Source organism: Astatotilapia calliptera, chromosome 9, assembly GCF_964374335.1.
Source record: "Astatotilapia calliptera chromosome 9, fAstCal68.1, whole genome shotgun sequence".
Lineage (NCBI taxonomy): Eukaryota > Metazoa > Chordata > Actinopteri > Cichliformes > Cichlidae > Astatotilapia > Astatotilapia calliptera.
Window position 1 is genome coordinate 7,672,867 of NC_137430.1, and position 22,910 is coordinate 7,695,776.

The 22,910-nt window shown below is 41.1% G+C and overlaps 1 protein-coding gene across 3 annotated transcripts; it reads right to left on the bottom strand.

The window, feature by feature from the left end:
* Positions 1-501: 501 nt before the first annotated feature.
* On the bottom strand, positions 502-22,663 carry waca (WW domain containing adaptor with coiled-coil a). Of its 3 annotated transcripts, none has more exons than XM_026179699.2 (13): positions 22,396-22,660; positions 22,164-22,194; positions 21,126-21,318; positions 12,737-12,828; positions 11,951-12,066; positions 11,736-11,851; positions 6,167-6,418; positions 3,794-3,916; positions 3,476-3,627; positions 3,029-3,153; positions 1,239-1,434; positions 1,027-1,154; positions 502-939 (listed from the first exon to the last, which is right to left on the bottom strand). In XM_026179699.2, exons 1-13 carry the CDS (start codon positions 22,434-22,436, stop codon positions 870-872), a joined length of 1,635 nt encoding a protein of 544 aa, XP_026035484.1. In that variant the 5' UTR covers positions 22,437-22,660; the 3' UTR covers positions 502-869. The 3 variants fall into 3 exon arrangements, with proteins under 3 accessions (XP_026035484.1, XP_026035485.1, XP_026035486.1); XM_026179700.2 differs by having other exon boundaries at positions 591-939; positions 3,476-3,624; positions 22,396-22,663; XM_026179701.2 differs by having other exon boundaries at positions 591-939; positions 1,239-1,431.
* Between the last annotated feature and the right edge of the window lie 247 nt (positions 22,664-22,910).

Sequence of the window (22,910 nt, forward strand, 5' to 3'; positions counted from 1 at the left end):
ACTCATCACACCATCAGGCACTGTTTATTTTCAGACTGGGAAATGCAGGGCCACCAGAAAGCTGCAAAACGAATCAGTGAACCACTGGAAGCACAGACCCACACAGAGGGGATGTCTGCCACGCCTAAGTACATGTTACAGTTCACCACGAGAGGGTGGAAGGAAGAGAATCTAGACAGAGTAGATTTGAAGAAAAAAAAAAATTAAAAATTAAAATAAAACCCAAACTACATCGACGACAGTGTGTTATGCTTTATGCTAGGCTTCTGTGTAAATAAATGGCTTCAAACATCCTCCTCTGTTTCCACGCAGGTCACACATGCTCAGTGGTTCAGCGATCTATGAACTGACAAAATGAAGCTGTAAAGTCTGCTGACCAGTTAACATGAAGGAAAAGGCTAGCTAATGAATGTAGCCGCCTAGGCGTTGATTAGTCTGGATGTCAAAAGCTTTGATAGGCATGGCTTTCCATGGCTTCAATCTACAAAACATATTTACAACATAGATAATAACATCTACAAGAAATCTACACCCCCTCCCCGTCCACCCGCCAGCCACGGGTTTTTACAAAACAAAGTCTTGTAAATTGCCCTCCCCCCTTGCCCTCATCCTCCCACAACAGCTCTTCATTTCTCCCTCTTGGATTCCCAGCCCAACGGTCCAAAGCAAACCTGACTACAGCTCCTGTGTGTGTGTGTGTGTGTGTGTGTGTGTGTGTGTGTGTGTTTGTGTTTAGACTGGGCTCAAGAGAAATTGAAATTGAACAACCCGTTCTCCCTCCAGCTTCCGACTATGTGCAATGGGTCTCCCCACCCCCACCCGTCCCCACTCTTCTCCGACACCTGCTCCGACTTGCAAATCAGAAGTTCTCAGACCATAAAAGAATTCTGATTCTTCAGCTTTTCAAGTTCTTTGATTTGCTGTCTCAGAAACAGTATCCTGTGGGGAAAAGGCAGAGAACAATGAGTTATGTGCAGGTGTGTTTTACATCATTAACAGGGACTCTTCTAAAACACAGACCCTCACCTCTGCTCACGCAATGTTGCTTGTATTTCACAGACTCTGACCAAAGACCGCAGGTTTTTGAGCTCGGTGCAGTTCTCGGACATGCAGATGCTGCCCATGGTGTGAGCTTCTTCACGTAGTCTTGATGCCTGTGAGGGTTAAGATGAAAATCATTTGAACGATGCTTTCATGAAGATGTAGCCAAAACCTGTGGAAATGTTAGTGGTACAGACCTGCTTCTCTGCGTGTTCGGCGGGCCATCCCTGCACGTGTTTGATAAGGTTCTCGTTGAAGTGGGCAGCCAAGGTGGGGGTGAAGGAGCAGGAGGGTCGGGCTGCTGAGGGGGCAGGGGGAGCGGAGGCCGAGTTGGAGGCATTGCTGCTGCTGGAGGCGACGTGGTTGGGACCTGGGGAGGGACTCCTCTGACTGCTGAAGTGAGCACAGTGTTGGGGAGAATGTGAGCGATGTGCATGAACAAACTGGCCTGTGACAATCATACAGCAGTGGAGAATGCATGAGGTAGAATGCTGAACATGATAACGTGAGTTTCACAAGGTGTCTTAGTATTATAGTTACAATCGATAGATCAACATAGTACGGTGATCTAGAAGAAAGCTGGCACATTAATGGAACAATATACTGTTTGTGTGTGCAGTGTGAGATTTTCAGGCCTTTGTTTGACACTTGTGAGCAGCATGCAGGCAGCTGACTGATGTCAGGCCAGATCTATCTGGTTCTGTGCTGATTTGCAACAGCCTGATGGTCAGCTGTCCTGGAATGTGATCAAGTGTTTGCAAGGGTCCAAGTACAACAAAATTATTGTTCTGCTTGGTGTTAATGTGCACTTTAAATACGCAACACAATTAACACAAAGCACACTGACTCGAGCAAGAAACACTGTCAACAGCCTGTAATTTGAACTTGCTAACTCATAATGCTAGTACAGTAGTTCCCAAAGTGTGGGTTGGGGCCTCCTTGGTGGGCCGTGATAAAAAACAGAAGTACAGCCTGAATTCAGTCTGTCAGATTGGCCAACTCTGTTGTTGTTTTAAGGAAAAGAAGCAGCTTGACATGGCATAATAGTAACTCTACCCAAATAGGCATTTAAAGCCACTGCAATTTACTTTGGGTAATTTGTACAAAAATAGCTCTCTAGAGTGATGTGAAGCAGTACTTCTGATGGAGTGAGTGATGGATCTCCCCCCTCCTAAAAAACTGAATTCGTCCACTTGATTGCCTGATTCATGCGAGACTGAAATGAAAATATGGTTTCAAGACCCCTGAGATACATATTCTGCACAAAAATGGGATAAATGCTGAACTATATTTACTTTGCTGTGCTGCACTCTAAACTCAGTATGTTACCATGGATATACGTCAGCGTTAATTTATAACAATGTCAGATATAACAGAAGGTTTTGGATTAAGCTTAAGCCCCTTTTCCATTAGCACCAACTCGGATCTCATATTCTGACTTTTGGAATTGGATTTTGAATAATATCTGCGAGAGTCTGCATGTACAAGAGTTAAGCTCAGAGGAAAGTCATGTTCAAACCGGTTCACACTAACACTAAATACACTTCATGCAGTAATGAACACCTCCAATCAAATGACTGTTGCACAAAGTAAATCAAGACCTAGAAATGAATCAAAGAGCAACTCACTGTTCCATCAACAGCCAGCAGAGGGAGCAACAACACCACAAAATGAAAACTGAAAACAGCTTATAAGAGTGAGTGTATTTTCGCTAATGCAGAATTTCCACTCTCTGATAGCAGATGTAGATGAAATCAGTGCCCAGAGATTAATATAACTCTAACAAGATATGTCTTAATTACTTGTAACCAATTCTGCCCTCAAGAAGGGACAACCCAAGCTTCATGAACTCACGCATATTGACACCTAAACCCAAAAAACATCCCTTGTTTCTCTGAGAGCTCACCTACTCATCATTCATGTCATAATTCCAAGCAACCCCCCAAAAAGTGGGATTTATAAAATGAACTGTTGTACAGACACTCACCCTTGGCGCTGGAGGGTGCGTGGGGAAGATGTGGTCGCATCATAACTGTGCTGCTTATCGCTGGAGAGGGGCTGCTGGGATGTGGGCTGGGGGTGAGATGCCTGCTTTGCTGATGGCGTGCTTACCTAAAACGACAAGACAAACAACACGTCATTTCACTGAAACAGACTACTGATATACACAATGGCTTAATCTGAAGCATGTCCGTCTATCTCACAAACAATACATGAAACAGACTGACAGTGTCAATCGTGACTGTAGGTGGATATTTAATAAATTCAAAAGACTTTTCACACCTGTTAACATTCTTTGGAAAGCATTTCACGTTCATAATTGCAAACTATTGATTTTTTCCCCCTCCTCTGACCTTTTTTTCCCCCTTGGGAAATATTCAATATTCACTAAGCTGGGAGTTTTCAGTACCTGCCTACTATCCTACTATCTTACTTTTGGCTGTGTGATGACAGGCTGTGTGCTGAGGAGGGGCTTTAGAGGACCAGCGTTGGTCTGTGGTGTGCTGATCCTCGGAGACACATAGGACCTTGGCGATGAGGCGTCTGATGTTAATGACATTGGTGACTGGTTCGACTGCTGAGCTGCTAGACATAAACAAAACAACAAAGTCACTCTAGGGAATCAAAACAACTTCAAATACAACTTCTAAGTACCTCACAGGAAACACACAGGAAGCCGACGCAGTCATTTCACAGCACACATAAGAATACAGTGGTGGTATAGAAACACTTGTGTATGAGCTTCATTTACCTTGGTTGGATAGTTGAGCAGCTTGAGAGAGGATAGTAGTGATATTGAAAGCTGACGGTCCAGCAGTGAGGATCTTATGAAGCATAGACTGTAATGAAGCTTGTGTGACGGCAGCTGTGAGAACTACAGAGAAAAGAAAATGGACACGCGGTTAGAACTGATGACACGAGTCCTGCTACAAGAATAGTTTAGATACTGCACTGCAATAAGTCTGACAGTCAAAACTCAGATGTCTCCTATAAGCTGGTTTAGAAATTAGAAATAAAAGCAGAGCCTATCAGTTGTGTGTTTACAGTGTTTCTGGTGGGAATATGGTGGTGATCAGTGTTATTCAGCACAAGTGATCCTGTTCATTAACCGAGATCAACTCTATGCTGTGCAATATGACACAGTATGCACGTCCATATGTCTGCTGCTTTGATTGTCAACGGCATCTCTGAATAGTGAAACCCACCTGTGAGAATATAAATGCGAGGACATAACAGGCCCTCATTTATCCCTTTTTTTGTCTTAAAATATATATATATAAAAATATTTTTCTCCTGTATGTTTGTAAATGAGATGTCACACATAAGGAGAGGGAAAAATCTTAAAACTTCAGACCCACACTGCTCTCTCATCATATATAGCTCATTCACATATATTTGTAACAGAAGGTAACAGGGAAATTTGATATACATACATATAAAGTACCTTAGCCCAAGTTATTATGCTACTACAAATACACCCCACGCATAACCTGCTACCACAGACATTTGAATTATTGATCAAAAATTCTCTACACAACCTCAGAAGCCACTGACATCAAGACCAGGAAGTTTCTGACCATGCATGGAGGGTTTCACCCTAACTTCAGCACCCTGAGGCTGTATGCTAAGCTTAAGGAAGACTGGTGAGTGTCAGTACCACAGTCCAGGATGAGATAACGAACACCTACGAATACATCAGGAAGATGGCCCTAACTGCTTAGTGAATACCTCAGGCAGCAGAAACCCAAGAGAGAGGGGCAATAGGAGAACCATCATGGAAGCACAGGCCCCTGCATGGTATGTGTTACCAGCAAATAGAGGAAGTGGCTGACATCCAGAAATCCTACCAATGCCTGGACAAAGCTGGACTGAAAGACAGCACAGAGGCAATAATCATGGCAGCATGGGAACAAGCTCAGAGCACAAGATCCATAGAGGTTGGGGTCTACCACAACAGGCAAGACCCAAGGTGCCCCTGACGCAATCCAGCACATAACAACATGGTACCCCATAACCAAGTGGATGGCATAGAATATAGAAACATCTGTGCAGAGTATGGCCTGAAAGTCTGGAGGTCAAAATGGGAGACCACCCCTTAGGGTGGTTGAAAATGAGCTAAGCTAAGATCCTGTGGAACTTCCAGATACAGACGGACGAAATACTGATGGCTAACCAACCAGACGTAGTAGTGGTAGTCAAGCAGAGATGTCCGTGGTGATAGACATAGCGATACTGAATGACAGCAACATCAGGAAGAAGAAACACAAGAAGCTGGAGAAGTACCAAGGGCTCAGAGAAGAGCTTGAGAGAATGTGAAAGGTGAAGGTAACAGTGGTCCCAGTGGTAATCTGAGCACTCAGTGCAGTGACCCCCCAAAGCGAGGCAAGTAGCTCCAGAAGATCCCAGGAACAACATCCGAGATCTCTGTTCAGAAGTGCGCAGTCCTAGGAACAGCAAAGGACCCTCAAGCTCCCAGGCATCTGGTAGAGGACCCGAGCTTGAAGGATAAAGACCGCCCGCAGGGGTGAGAGGGGAATTTTTTTTATTGAAGTTCCCACTACTATGCCATGGTTTACACCATGAGCTGGTACCACAGTGACTCACACTTGTAAACATTGAAACACCATTATCTTCATCCCGACCCTGGAACCTTGGACTTGACAGAGTCTATCAAACTGAAGCAGGATGACTTCTAAGGACATCTAGCAGCCAGCATCTGGTACATTACAACACATTCTAGACTTAGAAAAGTCTGTGCTGTCGTTCCCATTTTACAATTAATGCATCTCATACCACTCTGACAGCTGAATCTTTCCTTTCAGTGTCACATGGTCAGATACCATGTTCTCATCTAGCAAACTCTTGCCGTGAGGCATTCTTCATCCAGACATCAGCTATGCAAACAGCACCACACTGACGATGTCGAGTTAGGACTCTGTGCTCAGACTGACAGGACAGATTATGACAAAGCTTCTAACAACGGTGTCAGAACAAAAGCTGATAACAGTAGTTAATAATTTCAGTGCCTTCTTGTAACCAGTGGCCATCAATCACCGTCTCTGCTGCAAGTTGAATGTAGACAAGTTGAATATGTCAAGCGGCTCTTAAATCTATTTCTTCTTACCTTCGTTGATTTTTGCCATGTCCACACTGGCATTGTTGAGCTGCAAGGCAGTCTGAAGTGCTGGGAGAAGCTGTCGAAGCAGGGTGGGGTCCTGGAGGAGCGGAGGAGCTGGGGATTGAAGGACTGGAGATACGGGTACTGTAGACGCCGACGACCCAGGTGGGCCTGATGACGGATTCAAGCTCCCAGAGCCAGATGACGACTGAGACTGGGTGGCAAGTGCTGCTGCAGGCTTTTCCACCTGGGCAGACTCTGTGGAGCAAAAAGATAAAGATGCAGTGTCAAAGGTGGAAGTCTGAAATCCATTTCCTCCAATAATTTATGGTCCAACATAAAACACAAAACCTTAAAAAAAACAACAACAACATTCATCTGAAAAAGACCTGTCTAGGAACTATCGTTCACTTTCCAGCACAGGGTGATATGCCAATAAGTGCAAACAAGCCACTGTGATTGCTTCAACATTTAACACATCCCTGCAAGTGAGACACCTGGTCAAACAGTCAGCATGTGAATGCTGCATGTGGTTTTGTTTCTGGTCTTAGTACTTTAAATCAGTGTTGTGGCATTTGATCAGGCTTTACAAGACTTTCTGCTGTTCCAGCTGGATTTTATAGATTGTGTTTGTGGAAGAACAAGCACTACGCCAACACCTTCAGAGGCCTGTGCATGACTGGTTACAGTATGACTGCCCATAAACGGGGCAACAATCTAAACAAAACTGAACCCTTATGATTCAGCTTATTTTTTGTTGGTCTGAAAACCAGAATTCAGAATCTAATTTTTGTCATTTAGTTGTTTATATTAAACGTTTCACAAAGTGAGATGTTAACTTCCTGTATGGTTGCAAACGTAGTAAAAATGATCACAATAATAATTTTAATAGCTGTCTTTTGAAAGACTACAAAGGAGAAGAAGAACTGTGACCAATGTCAGCCCTGAATGGGGCTATTGTATATTTGCATTACTAATATACAATAGGGTTGGGTGATTGGACGAATATATCGACTATCAACGATAGGCTGAGCCCATCGGCAATCGTTTTTACAAGAGTGATTTATTTATTTGCCCATGAGTAAGTTTGCTAATAATGATGGCGTTAATAGAAGCGTGCACCCAAATGCTTGTTGATGGAGTTGATGGAGCTGCAGAAGCTGGTGATAGCCTAGCATACTCAGGCAAATAGTGGACACGTACAAGTTGTGTTTGAGTACTTTGCTCGCACTATACATCTGCACAAGCGGCACACCACTTTGGTTACATCCTTAAGTTTACCTCTTTCATCCCAAATGGGCAACTTGATATTTATTTCAGTGATGTCAGCGTTAACGTGCCGTCATCGTGACTAACGCGATTAATAATTAACCCATCTGGAGAGCAGGCTGAGTCACAAAGTCCCTGAAATGCAACGCATTTCGGGCAGTTTGTCCAAAGTTTGTTCATTCTGCGCTCCAGATGGGTTGAGCGCGTTAAAAATTTTAATGGTGATGACAGCGTTAATGCTAACAGCCCTCATTTTTTGGAGAAATTAGTTGTCCATGTTTGGACTCTCGTGTTGTAAATGCGCAAATCAGTCCGTGCATGATTACATTGCTCCGCCTATCAAAAAGTCAGCGCATGCGCAAATGTATCGCCCGTCGTCGATTATTGGTTGGAAAAGTTTTACATATCGCCCAACCCTAATACACAATACTAGTAACATGGACTGCTGTAGTGAAGCATGCCACTATATGATGATTTCATGTGTTCATACAGTCCTGTTCCATAACCCTCAGGATCATTTAAGAAATTCCACATGACTGTCTACTGCACCCCACCTCAACAGTGATGGCGCACTGCGAGAGACCCTACTTAGGCAGTTCAAAAACCCGAAAACATTGAAAAAGGGAAAGTTTTTCCCTTTGCCATCAGAACGTCATGACCGAAAATGACAATGAAATGCACATTTCTGCACAGATTTGGCCTTTTAAAGGCATGGGGTCCTAAACTTTTGATCAGCTGTAAAACAGCCTGTTTCAGTTTAAGTGTTGTTTTCAATAAATTGGATGCTCAAAAAAATGTTTTGTCTCACTCTCATTTCTTCTTGTTGCATGTTGAAGCTCTACTTGGAACCTTGTTAAGATCCAACCATGCAAATATGATTTTTTTTGCCATTTTTCAAGTGGTCTTTAAGTTTTGATCAGGACTGTATTAGGGCTTGAGTAGGTTCGTTTTTGTCATTTGGCCAATTTAGTCTGCATCCTTATAAACAGGTTCAACACGCTTCAACTATAACTACCTTGTGAAGCACTAAAAGGAGACTCCGCTTTCATTTTTACAGTTTTATAAAGGTGGTGAGAGTGATATACAGACGTTCATAGACTGAAAGCTTGTGATTAGCGAGCGTAGTGCTGTGGAGACCTGCGGCTGATAAGCACCAATGTGGAAACCTCTGTTTTTGTCTGACAATTATCAGCTCACAACCCATCCAGAAGCAATGACAGGCAAGCCTAACGTCACTGTTGTTCACTTTGATCTTTTAAGCGTGTGTTATGAATGCTTGTTTGTTCATTTTTTTACAAGCTGTAAGCATCCTTCATATAATTGCTTCATTACAGCCTGTTAGTTTTTGTCCAGGTAAAGACAAAAACTTCCAGGAGGTAAATTTTTGCACTAAGCAAGTGTGTGATCACCACGCTTTAAATATAGCAGCAATTACCACCTGCTGGGTGTCTGGACGGTTAGAAAATGTTAACATATTACACAACATAACTGTGTTTCTGTAAATCAGAAAGATTTAATGAACAGATCTGTCAGGTATGTCATGTACTCCTCTGTTAAGCAGGAAGCAGTATAAGGAGCGGTTATTAGATATTCAGAAACAGGTTATTCATGATAAATGACATCCTTTTCTCAGTACACCACTTCATTACATGTTTGTTTACTTTTCAGAAGATTACTACTGACAAATGCTCAGCAACATTTTGCCTGGAACTAGCTTGTAGCAGCCTTGCTTAAATTCCTATCACAATAATAGAAGACAACCACGCTCCAGGAAATCATTTACCAGATTGTTCAAACACACAGCATCAGGACCGGCCCACTCAAATAACTATTTCCATCTACACGCAGACAAGTTTTCTGTGTCATTGAGAAATAAGCCAATAACACGGGGACAATAGGCAGACTCGGCAACAGATTGTGTGATTGTGATTTTTAAAGAACACAAAATCTCACATGATGGTGAACAAGTATTTAAAAAAACCTCTTTAAAACTTTGCGCATCTTATTCATATCTGCATTTCAAATTTAAAGTGTGCACAAACAGTCATGCAGTGGTCACGACTTTGGCCTCACAGAAGGACGTCCTGGTGTTTGTGTGTTCTCCCTATGACTGCGTGGGGTCTCACCCATAGGAGGCAACTGCTGATTTGAAACTAGCTGTAGGTATGAATGTGAGCACTAATGGTTATCTCTGCCTCTGCGTTAGACCTGTAAGAGACCAGTGAGCTTTCCTGTACCCTGCCTTTTGCGCCAGAACTGTTGTGATAGGCTCCAGCCCTCACACGAAACTGAACCGAATAAGCAGTAAAGAAAATGGATCGATGATTAGTGTGCAAAGATGAAATTATTTGGGTTCACGAGCAGCTCTAGTTGTGCAAAACAGCTTCATACAAAATAAAAACCTTCCCTGATGTTGGGTTTGGGTCTCTCTGTGAGGCAGTGTAATCAGCCAAAGACTGTTTGATGCTTCACTCTGTAACACAACTGTAGTTTATAGATGTGGCTGTAGTTCCAGCATCTCTAGCGTAAGATCTCATCACAGTCCCTGTTTTTCCAGGGCTCAAATACATATTTATCAGGGATGTGTGTGAGTAACTGACTACTCGATTTAATACTGCTGCCCCCGATACTTGGCAAGAGAAACTGCTGTCTGTTAACCTAAATACATTTTATTAATGACTGATCTTTGGATCTAAGACGTTATACAGCGACTAGCTGCAGCTGCAGGCCCAACAGATGGCAGCACCGGTGTAGCTATGATGGAAACTTGTGAGCATAAAAGATCATTTAGAAGCTAAAAAGTCAGATGGACCAGAGGGAAACAGAATATTCTGACACTGTCTCCATTCAAACAAAGCAACACATGTACACATTCAGCACAAACATGTGGACGCTAACCTGAAACAAAAGAAGGCTGCTAGAATTAGCACAGCTAGAGACCCTACAGCCATACTGCCAACTGATACTGCATAGAGTGCATAATATTTTACACGCACAATTAGGGCTGTCCGATATGACCAAAATCTCATATCCCAATAACTATATATATCACAATATTGATTTTTCTGTAAATTCAGTTAATCTCAGGCAACTCGACTTGTGTGAAGTGTTTTCTGCTGGGCGTTGTGTACCTGGAGTCATGTTTTGTGACCGATGCATGAAACTATATATTTTAGATACAAGTTGTAACAGCTGCCATTTTCTTTGTGAGTATTTATTACATGGCGTGCTGCCAGGAAAACCCTGTTCTAAAGTTTGAGTCAAAGGTTTATTTTGAGCACCTTTTTTGCTTCTCATCCGTAAACTCTCTCCATACTCTCTCACGTGATTCTTGCGTGGGTGGTAGAGAGAAAAAAATATTGCCATTAACAGTGTATTTTGCAACATCACGAAACAAACGATAGTGTATAATATGAAACAACAGATGTTTTCATATCGTCATCCGATATATTTCATCATATCGCACAGCCCTACGCACAATAGCATTTAAAATATGCATCTGTTGCTGAAAAATGTGATTATTAGAACGTGGTTCTAATGGACACTCCATCTCACTGTGCTCAATTTACTACTCATAAAATTTGGTGATTAGACTGATTTTTATCTCCCATTTCATCCACTAGTAAATTGGTTGAAATAAAGACCATTAATATTTACCAAGTGGTATTAAACGCCAAGTGCTTTGGCAACTTTTGCCATCCAAATAAAATAGAAGGATTGTACAGGATTACAATGGGAGTTCTTCGGCTCCCTCAAGAATTCCACTCAGAAAGTAGTCCCAAATCTTGTAAAAAATGCATCTCATATTATCCAGTAGGAAAACAATGGAGCGATTTTGCAGATAAATTACTAAACTCAAAGTGACTGCAGACTCGACCCAACTTGGTTGAGCAGACAGAATGTCAAAATAACAGCTATAATTAGATAAACTGAGATGTGTTCCCTTAACTTCACAGCAGAAATTAATAGCTTTGAACTCAATTAGCTTCAGCTCACTGCCACAGTACACAACGTAAAATCTCAGCAACACTGTTCAGTCATTTGGAGCCTCAGTAGCTTGGTAAAGAGTTCCTTAGCATTGATCCACCAGAGAGCACCTCAACACTATCATTACCAATGAACCAGTAATAATCTTTAAATGTATTTTATTTAGCTGTGTAGAAGGACCGTTACTGATAAACATCTGCCATGCCAAGCAAAGAAACAAACACACAAAAAGTAAACAAGGCAGTTTTGACATAGTATGATCATAAATAGCAGACCCGACTAGAACAGTGCATGATTTAATAGTGTGTGGAACACTTACTAGGTCCAGTAAAGCCAGGGGCTGCCGATGCTTGCATAGCCTCCCTTCTATAGTCCCTGTCCTTTGGGAAACTGTTGACAACAGCAGTCTTTGTTGCCTCTTTTTGCCTCTGTTCTCTATGAAACGCATACAATACAAATTAACCATGCATGCATTCTTTATGTGACAACACTGGGACAAAGTCAAAGCTTATATAATGAAATACTTTTAGCTACCTCTCCAGCCATTCTTTGGGCTTCTCCCACTGGGACACTTCTGTCCTGCAGTTGTAATAGTATTTCTTTCCAGAGGAACTGATGTGCTCTGACCAGTCATCACCAGGTTCATAAGGCTGAAAAGAAATATACATTTAGGAACATGAAGCCAATGAGACAGAATGAAAGTGTGTGTGTGTGTGTGTGTGTGTGTGTGTGTGTGTGTGTGTGGGGGTGGGGGCAGGTTCTGATGCAAGAACTTGTAATACAATCTGAAATGTACAATAGATATTGGGGTGAAAGCAGAAAGCCTAGGAAGGCTGTTTGCAGAGCAGCTTTGTAAGAAGGAGGAAGACTCATTCTAGAGACAGGTTTGGCTGTTAAGGAATCAGATTGAAAAGGGTTGCTTTTTAAAACATTGCTGTATTGTCACTGAAGTTTTTTTTTCTTCTTCATTTCCATCATTTAGAAATAACCTAACAAATTTAATCCAATATTATGAGGTAAACAGATAGAAAAGAGCAGAAACTTGAAGCTTACATATCACTCAGAGAAAAGCAAAGTAGAAATAACTTCAAATAAAAGCACAAGTTTATGAGTGTAAGAGGAGGATTACCCTGATTTATGTGTGACATGTAAGGGAACTTAGATGAAATGCAAGTACCAAAAAACAACACTATTTTTTTACACCTGTGAAATGACACATCAGCAGGTGCTGCTGCCAGGAAACAATTCAGTCTATTGCACAGGATAGACAAGACTTCGGGCCGTTATAGCTTCCTGTGTTAAGGAAGAGGCGATACTTACTGTGTCTGAGGTCTTGCTGGGGTTAGAATGCGAGTTGGAGCTATGAAGGGAACTGTGATTGTGAGAGTTTTCCTGTGGAGAATAACTGGTCCCTGCAATGAAACACAGCACAGCAGAGGGAGAGATCCATGAGTAACACACAAAAACACAAACAAAGTTCACTGGCATCACCGAGTGTTTGGATGAAGCAGACTGCGGCAAGCATCAATGTTCTCTCGGCCAACTTAACTTCCAGGTTGTACTTTAACAAGTAAGCTCCATTAATGTAACAGTATTGGTATAATTTATTCCAGCTATGTGGCCTATCAAATAATTAGAAACTTAAAAATCTGAGAATTAAGCTGCCTACTTGATACATTTGAAGACTGCCAGCACTTCAACAGGTAACAGAACAAGTACAACAATCCGATGGAAACAGTGAACCTGCTTTTGGATATGAACTCTCATCTTTACCGAGATGCTACAAGAGTGTGCATTTTGAGATAACATGCCATAACATTTTTAAACTGCTTTGGTGATATAACTATATGTCAGTGAGGCAGAACAGCAGGCAAGGTACACGTGACAGAAAGGCCTCTGGTGATCATTGTTTCTGCACATGCAGCATAAGGAGATGAATGACTCAGTGAGCATCACTCTGTATAGACTAGATTCTCTAGCGGTGGACACACAGGCATCACTACAATATGCTACTGGTGCAAAATGAAAGTTTCAGCTTATAAACTTTACTAGCTTGTAAATCATCTCTTTAATAATTTTTATTAAAAAACCTGACTAGCATCTTAGGTTTACAACCCAAGAAATAATTTGAGCATATTTCCAGGATAATTTTTGTGACATACGGCCGGTTAGACAGATCAGTCCCATCCCATACTAACACTATCCATTTAGAAATTACACCCATAGTCTCTTATTTACAGATGCTCAAAAGCAACTGGACAACTGACTGAAAAGCAGTTTGTATCATTTCACTGGACCTCTCAGGTCCAATGCAATGTGGATGCAAGCGAAGGCTGAATATCCAAAACAGACATATTAAACAGATACTGGGATCCGGTCTCAATGCCCGACCCTAGAGCAGGGCGATATAGCCAAAAATATTTATCACGATATATATTTGAAAATTTGCGATAACAATATAACTGACGATATAATTGATGCGAGACAAAATACAACTCCACAACTTTACTAGCGCAAAAAAACCCCCCAAAAAAAACCCCCCATCCATTTATTTTCACTTAAACAAGCAGCTGTTTTTTTATGTGCATTAGAGCTATGTAAAAATTAACAGTACAAAGGAAAATTCCCTGCTGAAAGTTTAACCAAAAGGCATTTCCAGTAGAAATGGGCTGACATACCCTGTGCATAACATGTATAATACCCACTGAAGTTAAAAAGCGGTGCTCTGCAACATTAAACTGCAGTGTGCCAAATAAAAAAGTCAAATACATATTTTTCGGACTATAAGGTGCACGGGATTATAGGACACATTAAGCAAAACAAAGCAGTCAGATAAATCAAACTTTATTGAACTCATTCTTCTTGCTTCGTCCACTTCTGTACCATTGATTCATTAATGCGGTTTTCTATCACAGCTGCTCTATTCCCATGTTGTTGCAGTATATTAATGACTAACCTTCTATTGTGGATGGATTATCTCAGTTGTTCTCCTGACTGAAGTTTGGTCCGTTTGCATCCTGCCATGCAATTGCATTTGTCTCTAACCATCAGGAACCTTCATGTTAACTTTTATCGAGTGGAAAGGTGTTAGCGTTCATCCTCCAGCTTCACTGTTTATGTTATGCTAGCATAGCTGTGTCGCTAGTGATCACATTATATACCACCTAGCCCAACTTCAGTAACCTTACAAACGTCACTGCTGTTTAGTTTCCCGTCTTCATTTATGTTGGAAGTGATAGCAGAGCTGTACGTTTGAATTTTTTCAGAAATCTCTCAGTCAGAACATGCTATATCATGCTTAGGTAACTAGCGAAACTAGCGAGCTAACATCCACTAACTTCCTGCTAACTTCTAACTCCGTTAAATGTAATAAATTCTGTTTTCATGGATGCCTGGATGTTAAACTTAATTGTTACACCTGGTAAAGCAGCAATGCTGATTGTTTTATTAAAGATGAAAGAATTTAGACAGTTTTTAACTCTCAGTGATGCTGCAGTGTTCGTTTGACTTTGGGACCTGAAGCGGACAGAGTTTAGGACCCAGATTACTCCCAGATTTACGAGCACCTTAGTCTGACAAATACGGCAGTAATGATGGCCGCTTGCATGTTCTACAAAAAAAAAAAAAAAAAAAAAAAAAAGTGCTTTTGTGGGTATCTGACAGACAAACACCAAACCAGTTCCACATCACTGAAGTGGCACCATTTTTACAAGCCTATCCGGTCGTTAAGTCTGAAAGTCACTAGCCGTGTCTGGGCCTAAACTCCGCTGCAGGTCCATATATCAAACGATCACTATGGCATTACTGAGAGTTGAAAAACTGTCTAAAGTCTTTCATCTTTAATAAAATGATCAGCGTTCTGCTCTACCAGGTGTAACAATTGAGTTTAACATCCAGGCATCCATGAAAATGGAATTTATGACATTTAACGGAGTTAGAAGTTAGCAGGAAGTTAGCTCGCTAGCTTCTATCTAAATACAATATAGCATGTCCTGACTGCGGGGTTTTGGAAACAAATTAAAACGTACAGCTCTGTTATCACTTCCAGCATAAATGAAGACAGAAAACTAAACAGCAGTGACGTTTGTAGGGTTACTGAAGTTGGGCTAGCTGGTATATAATGATGTGCTACGTGACCGCTAGCGACACAGCTATGTTAGCATAATATAAACAAGCTAACTTTTTCCCCACTCGATAAAAGTTAACGTGAGTGTTCTCGGTGGTCAGGAACAAATGTAATCGCATGGCAGGATGCTGTAAAAGGACCAAACTTCAGCCAGGAGAACAACTGAGATAATCCATCCATAATACGAGGTTAGTCATTCATATACTGCTGCATGGGCTGGGCTGTAGTTACTTCCTAAGGTTTTAAAAACTGAGCTTAAATAAATGATTAGCGGTAATAAAACCGAGGGAGGTCAACAGTGATCACTGACTGTGCTTTTTGAGGAGGAGCTTTTTGAGATTAAATAGAAGAAAATACAAAACATTAAACATGTTAACAACACAAAAGCCATGTTATACGCAGACTACTTTAGGCCCGGAAGTAGGATTCGTCACGTCATCACTTAACGACCGGATTCTGGTTCATCCGTCTCACTCAACGATCCACTTTCTCCCTTCTCATTCTCTGTTGCTGCCATGCTTTTTCGGCCATGTGCGGTATGAAAACAAAGGCACTGCGCATTTTACCCATATTCTATCACGATATTTCATTTTCTTATCGTTGCCTAACATTGTACCGGTATTACCGTGAACGGTATAGTATGGCCCAGCCCTACCCGACACTATACACACCCTCCTCCCACCAAAACCCCACCTGCCAAATACCTTCAAAAGTTGCCCAATTGTACTGTAAAAAAGATGATAATTAAATAAAAATTAATGCACAAGGTCAAAAACTAAGAGATATATTGACACTTTCGTTGACGAATAAAAACGAGATGAAAATGATCAGGAGAGATGAGAGCCAATCAGAATCACAATTAAGTTGTGTAGAGAGGCGGGACGAGTTAAATGAGTGAACATGTGGAGTAAGTTTCACTGGTTGAAAACAGGATATATTTCAGTCAACTGAATCAACTTTACATTTAGTCTACGATAATCTTATGATATTTAGTGAACTAAAACAAAGAATTTAGAATCCCAAATTATGACTAAACTAAATTTTCTGTCAAAATTACACTGTCGGACCAACTGAGTATCGGTTCACACGAACTCAATCTGTACCAAATTTCTGTACCAGAGCATATCTGGGTTTGAGGGAAAACAAGCGCAAGACCATGTTATATCACTCAATGTTGAGGAAATTTTTTAAATTCACCAAAGCACAGTTAATGTCTGTCACCAACGTGTAAGAGGACATCATCAGCTTTACTGACATCTTCGGGTAGTTATGTAGTTGGCTAAGGTGCAGTTTTCTTCCTCCTTGGCTCTTTCCTCCATCAAGTCAAGAAATGTCAACTCATCTGCTCGTGCAAAATGAATTTCATCCTGTGTGATCAGATGTTTGTGCATGTTGGAGCATTGGGCATTTTCCCCTCTTTGTTGTGATCAGTGATTACTTAAAAAAGTACTCCATTACACATCACTCACTGAAGAAAGTGATTCGTTTAACAACATTACAATACTTTGTTTCTCTGTAAAATGACCTGAAACCCTTCATCTCAAAATTACCATCAACCTCTGGGGCGCCTCTGTCAGTGCGCCCCAGGGTGGCTGTGGCTACAATGTAGCTTGCCATCACCAGTGTGTGAATGTGTGTGTGAATGGGTGGATGACTGGTTGTGTAGAGCGCTTTGGGGTCCTTAGGGACTAGTAAAGCGCTATACAAATACAGGCCATTTACCATCGACCAATTTAAGCCCGAGGCTACTATTTATGTATCAACACAAAGCTGGCAACCCAAGGCAAACATGAAAACCAGTCGCCACAATGATTCTACTTTGGAAGCATGAACAGGTAGAAACAGGCTGTAGCCTCACAGCTCATCCCTTTGTTAGCTGTTGAAGTTCAGTGTCTGTTTGCTAGGCTGGGGTCAGCATTTACTCAGCTTTAATTTGTGCAATAAAAGTAATGTCCATATACACGCTGTAGACTGTGCCACTATTTTGCTTCTCTTGGACAAACTGAAACAATACACAGCTATTCAGAAGAAACTGCAAATAAGGAAAACATCATACAGAATTTAAGACCGATTGTATTCCCTTACTGAAACCTCCAACATGTCAGTATGACATATCGACATATTAAAAGTGTTGACTCAATCACATCTAGCCGAACACAAAAACTGCTACAAAACAGAAACAGGAACCATAACCAAAATTTAGATTTTCTACAGGAGAGAAAAAAAAATACAAACATACTGCCCAGTGGGTTATTTTTCCTTGACTTAACACATCTCTGCGCTGTCACATCATTTCACTTAATTTGGACTGGTTCTTTCTACTAACCCTCACAATGCTAAGTAAGAAGTGTCCACAACTATTTACTCTGAGGCTGTAAAAGTTTGTGAAAGGATTCCGATACGAGTTGATGAGTCAGTGAAGCTCACCTCTGATGGATGACAGAGATACTGAGATGAGTTGAGGATCGCCAAAACTTTGCCCATCAGTAAGCATTTTAGTGAGAGTAACACTGCTATTAGCTGGTTTCAATTAAATTTTCTTTGAGGCCAACAATCCACTCATAAGATTTGCGAATGTGATTAAAGTATTTATCAGAGGCAAAGTGCGATGTTTAGGACACTCAAACACCAGCTATCATAACTTTGTTTATAACCAGCTGTTGTTGTTGTTTAACCAGCTTGTTGTCAGCTGTCCACAGATGGAAGGGTAGCATTTCTTTTCCGTTTAAAAATCAGTAACTGCGACAATGTCTGGAAATTCTGGACATTGTTTATGCATGTTTTTGTGTGTTAATAACTTTAGTTTAGGAAACAATGTTTCAGGTGGAGAGTAGGAGGAGAGCAGAGATGAAAAAGGCAGATGACACTTTAAAGCAGTTTTTAAGGCAAGTTTGTTTAGAATGTTTATCAGATTTATCTGGTATGGCGCGCTAATAATATTAGCATTTTTCATTTGAGAAACCCAAGAATTCAAAGCCTTAACATCAGCTTCACTGAGAACACACACTGTCCCTTCAAGTGTTGAGTTGCTGTTTTCTGAGTGAGTTCCTTGCCAGCTGTGAATGTAAATTTTCAGCTAGCAGGCCTTGTCTGAACGCTTTCAATTTCACATCTTTGCCTGTAGGAGACTATAATCTTACAGAGAGAGAAAAAGAGAAAGCAGACCAGGTGTTGCTGTTCAGATTGGATGTCGGTCCATCTCTGCAGTGCTCCAGGCTAGTTATTTTGCACTGATTCAAACGTAGGGCTTCACATTATTAGACTGCTGTCATTGTAGATTCTCCCACATTAGAAATGCTTTATATGCAGAAATCTAATTGGAGCACCTGTAATCCTGCACTGAATTTTTGGCTCTGTGGTTCATGATGGAGAATCTTGTTAACCCTAAACTGTCTATGCATTTGTCTTCGTCACAGTAAAGACTTCATGAAACGGCATTTTAGAAACATTTCAAATAACTGAAATTGCAGATCAAACATTGAGGGAAAGACAAGACACACAGTTTGTAGGGGTATGGATAGGGCTGGGTGATATGGCCTAAGATTCATATCGCGAAATAATTTGAAGCATGTGCGGTAACGATATATATCGCGATATATTCTTTTCTTCTGTATAACGTATTTCCCACACTATAAGGCACACTTAAAATCCTTTAATTTTCTCAAAAATCGAGAGTGTGCCTTATGTATGAATTCTGGTTGTGCTTACTGACCTCAAACCGATTTTGGCGTGCATAAATCTGTTAAAAATGTTTGATGGATTGTCAGAGCATTATGGCTGCCGTAGTGAGGAGCTTCGCGGAGTAATCTGGGTCCAAAACTCCGTCCGCTTCAGGTCCCAAAGTCAAACGAACACAGAGTTAAAAACAGTCTAAATTCTTTCATCTTTAATAAAATCATCAGCGTTGCTGCTTTACCAGGTGTAACAATTAAGTTTAACATCCAGGCATCCATGAAAACAGAATTTATTAAATTTAACAGAGTTAGAAGTTAGCAGGAAGTTAGCTCGCTAGTTTCCACCTAAACATGACATACCATGTTCTGACTGAGAGATTTTTGAAACTAATTAAAACGTACAGCTCTGCTACCACTTCCAACATAAATGAAGACAGAAAACTAAACAGCAGTGACGTTTGCAGGGTTACTGAAGTTGGACTACCTGGTATATAATGTTGTGCTACGTGATTGCTAGCGACACAGCTATGTTAGCATAACATTAGCACAGTGAAGCTGGAGGATGAACGCCAACTTTTTTCCACTCGATAAAAGTTAATGTGAGGGATTCTGGTGGTCAGAGACAAACGCAATCGCATAGCAGGATGCTATAAACGGGCCAAACTTCAGTCAGGAGAACAACTGAGATCATTCATCCACAATACGAGGTTAGTTATTAATATACTGCAACAACATGGGAATAGAGCAGCTGCGAGAGAATTCAACATTAATGAATCAATGTTATGGAAGTGGAGGAAGCGCAGTTTTTGGCTTTCCCCATATTTCAAAAGTGCTTCATCTCTTTGCTATGACTGTTGCCCGGCATAATTTGCAGATGATTATGGTTGTAGCCGCTGCGATGCTTTCGACCAAAACAGGCGTAGCTTGATGACATCATCAACATGCGCTATCGCGATAGAGCGGTATAGTCAAAATCTATATCGTTGGCCAAATTTATATCGTTTATATCATATATCGTTTATATCACCCACCCCTAGTATGGACACACTTCCTACACTTAAAAACATGCAAAATGGATCTTTGGTGCTGGAATGTAATGAAATGTGGCCAATGCCTAAAGGTCAAACAAGTTAGCAAACAGCTGTTTTCATCTGGAAAAGAAAGACACATGCTGTCCTTATATTGTGAGAGCCTATCCATCATGTGGCTGCTTGCATGCAAACTTGTGGCACTGTTACTAGTGTTCAAGTAGCATTAGTTTGCTGTAGTGACTTTTTATAGAAAAGTGACCAGGACAGCTGACACACTCCGATTCCAGAGAGGAGAGCATGTCTGAAAAGGAGCTCAAAACACCACAATACTCCACGCATGGACTCAACTGCTTGCGTGCCAGTTACTCAAAGTTTACCAAAAAAGTCCACTTTGACAAAACTGTACTGAAATAATGTTGTTAAAATTAGCAGTTGACCAAGGCGAAGAAACAAAAGCAGTTACTCCCCTCCACAAAACGTGTCCTTCAAGACTTGAATGTCTGTGCAGAGTGTGGTCTTACTCTGGTCTGAACTTTAATTGTACTCGCAGAACATCTACCTGTGAGGTTGGAAACCACGATAACCATTCATTCAATCAAATGCAACCTGCAGAGACTAATGCTCAGTGGTTAAAATTAAAGCACATAGCAACAGCTTAACAACGCGTTTATTTTAAATTTGTTTGTTCAAAAACTACCACGGCCGGATTACCCACAGTGTAAAACCTGACAGCTGCAGTTTCAATACTGAAGCACTCCGTTGTAAGAAAAACAAAAAAACAAAACAGCGCCTCACTAAGAGAAAGAGCACCTGTTTCTGGAGTAATTAAAGAGAGCAGCTTTATTTCTTTCTAAACTCATTTTATTCGCCGCTCTCACCTCCATCCCTGTCTCTGGCGCGGTGCGTGTGGACACCCTTTGCTCTACTGTGTCCCGTGCTGTCGATGTGCTTGTTTTCAGGGCTGTCAGACCTCCTGAGCATCTTGCAGGGAGGGGTGACGTCTGAAGAGTCTCGCATCTTGTCATGCCGGTGGTCCCCTCCTGGATGGCTCTTGGATGAGTATTTGAGAGTCTGTAAACACAAATCAAACGCTTTACTAAAAACCTCACACTTAAAATAGGCCTACACTTCTGTTATCACCATTAGCAGGTTTCTAAAAGCAGCCATGGTGAGCAGTGTCCTCAGCTCTTGAAAGTACTGTCATGTCATTTCATTCAGTTTGAATGATGCAGAAATTAATTAGCACGAGGAAATGCATACATATATATATATATATATATATATATATATATATATATATATAAATCGAGCAGCTTATTTATCGACTTCGTCCCTTCTATAAGCTTATATTTAACAGCCACGTTAATTGTGCCCGTATTTCTGCTCATAACAACGTATGCATGCAAACTAACACATGTTAAATGACGAAGTAAACAACATTTTATTCGACCTATGAGTATTAGCTCGCCATTTCACTTGGCTATCGCGATTTGAATTAGGTAGTGAATTCACTGGTTTGCTGTATAAATATCAAACACTTTGATATTAAGGAAGCTTAACTGGCTATATCCTTAAAATGACAGATTGCGGTCAGGCCCTAATCGGACTGGCTAGCAAGCAAGCTAACAGTAACAATCTATCATTAGCTTTCAGCTGTAATAAAACTCGCCCGTACCTTTTTCAAAACAGCCGACTTCGACGAATATGTTCACTCTGTCAAGTCTTTACTAGCAATGCTAACGTTAGGATATATTTACAGGGCTTAAATGGAGGCTTTAAGCAAACCTTTCTACTTTTTGTGTTATTTTCCGCACTGACTGGGGCCTGTTGTGCTCTCCAGAAGCCTGCACTAGAGTGTCCATTTTAATCTTATTTGCTGCTAGCAAGCTAGCAGGAGACGCTTGGCTAACAAGTACCTGATAGGGCTGAGAATCTCTTCGGTCGCACCTGCAAAGAAAAAGGAAACAGTTGTGAATTTTAAGCTTCAAATGTCAATGTTCAGAAATCGGTGAAAGCCCCGCAGCGAGTGAGGGATACAAGTTTCCACACAGTTATTTTGGTTTCAGTAAAAATGGCGGATTGTCAAAGCGTAGCTATGAGGAAAAGGAAAAAAAATGTGAATAAGTAAGGTTAAAAGGAGGTGTTTACCCATCGCCGAGTCTCGGTTGTTTCCTTGCATACATTACCATCAATGCCGTGTTAGTGTGATTGGAGTGGGATGTGAAAGACTGATAACTGCACTATGTTTTCGTGTTGATTCAGCGACCTGAAATCGCCAGTTATTTTTCAGCCTAGCTTCTGGGTATTGCAATGCTAAATCGGCTGCACTGGTCGAAAGAGCGCCCTCACTCAGTCCATCTCCCACTCTGGCTCACAGCCGTGTCTCTAACAGCCGAGCAAACGTAGCAGAGAAGCTGAGCTGAGACCGGGGTTGCCAGATAGGCCACATCCACCACTAGGAGCACGCCTTCGTGAAGTCAGAAAATGTTTACCAAGTCATGCTAATAACATTATATATGTGAGGTTTTGTTGCTCTCTGCCATGTACATATATTTGTTTTGACAGTTTTAAGCTAATACTGTTAATTTTACTTTAACATTACCGAATGTGGATATGTAAAACTTACACATAAATTATTTAACGGCGCATTAAAATCACCTCGC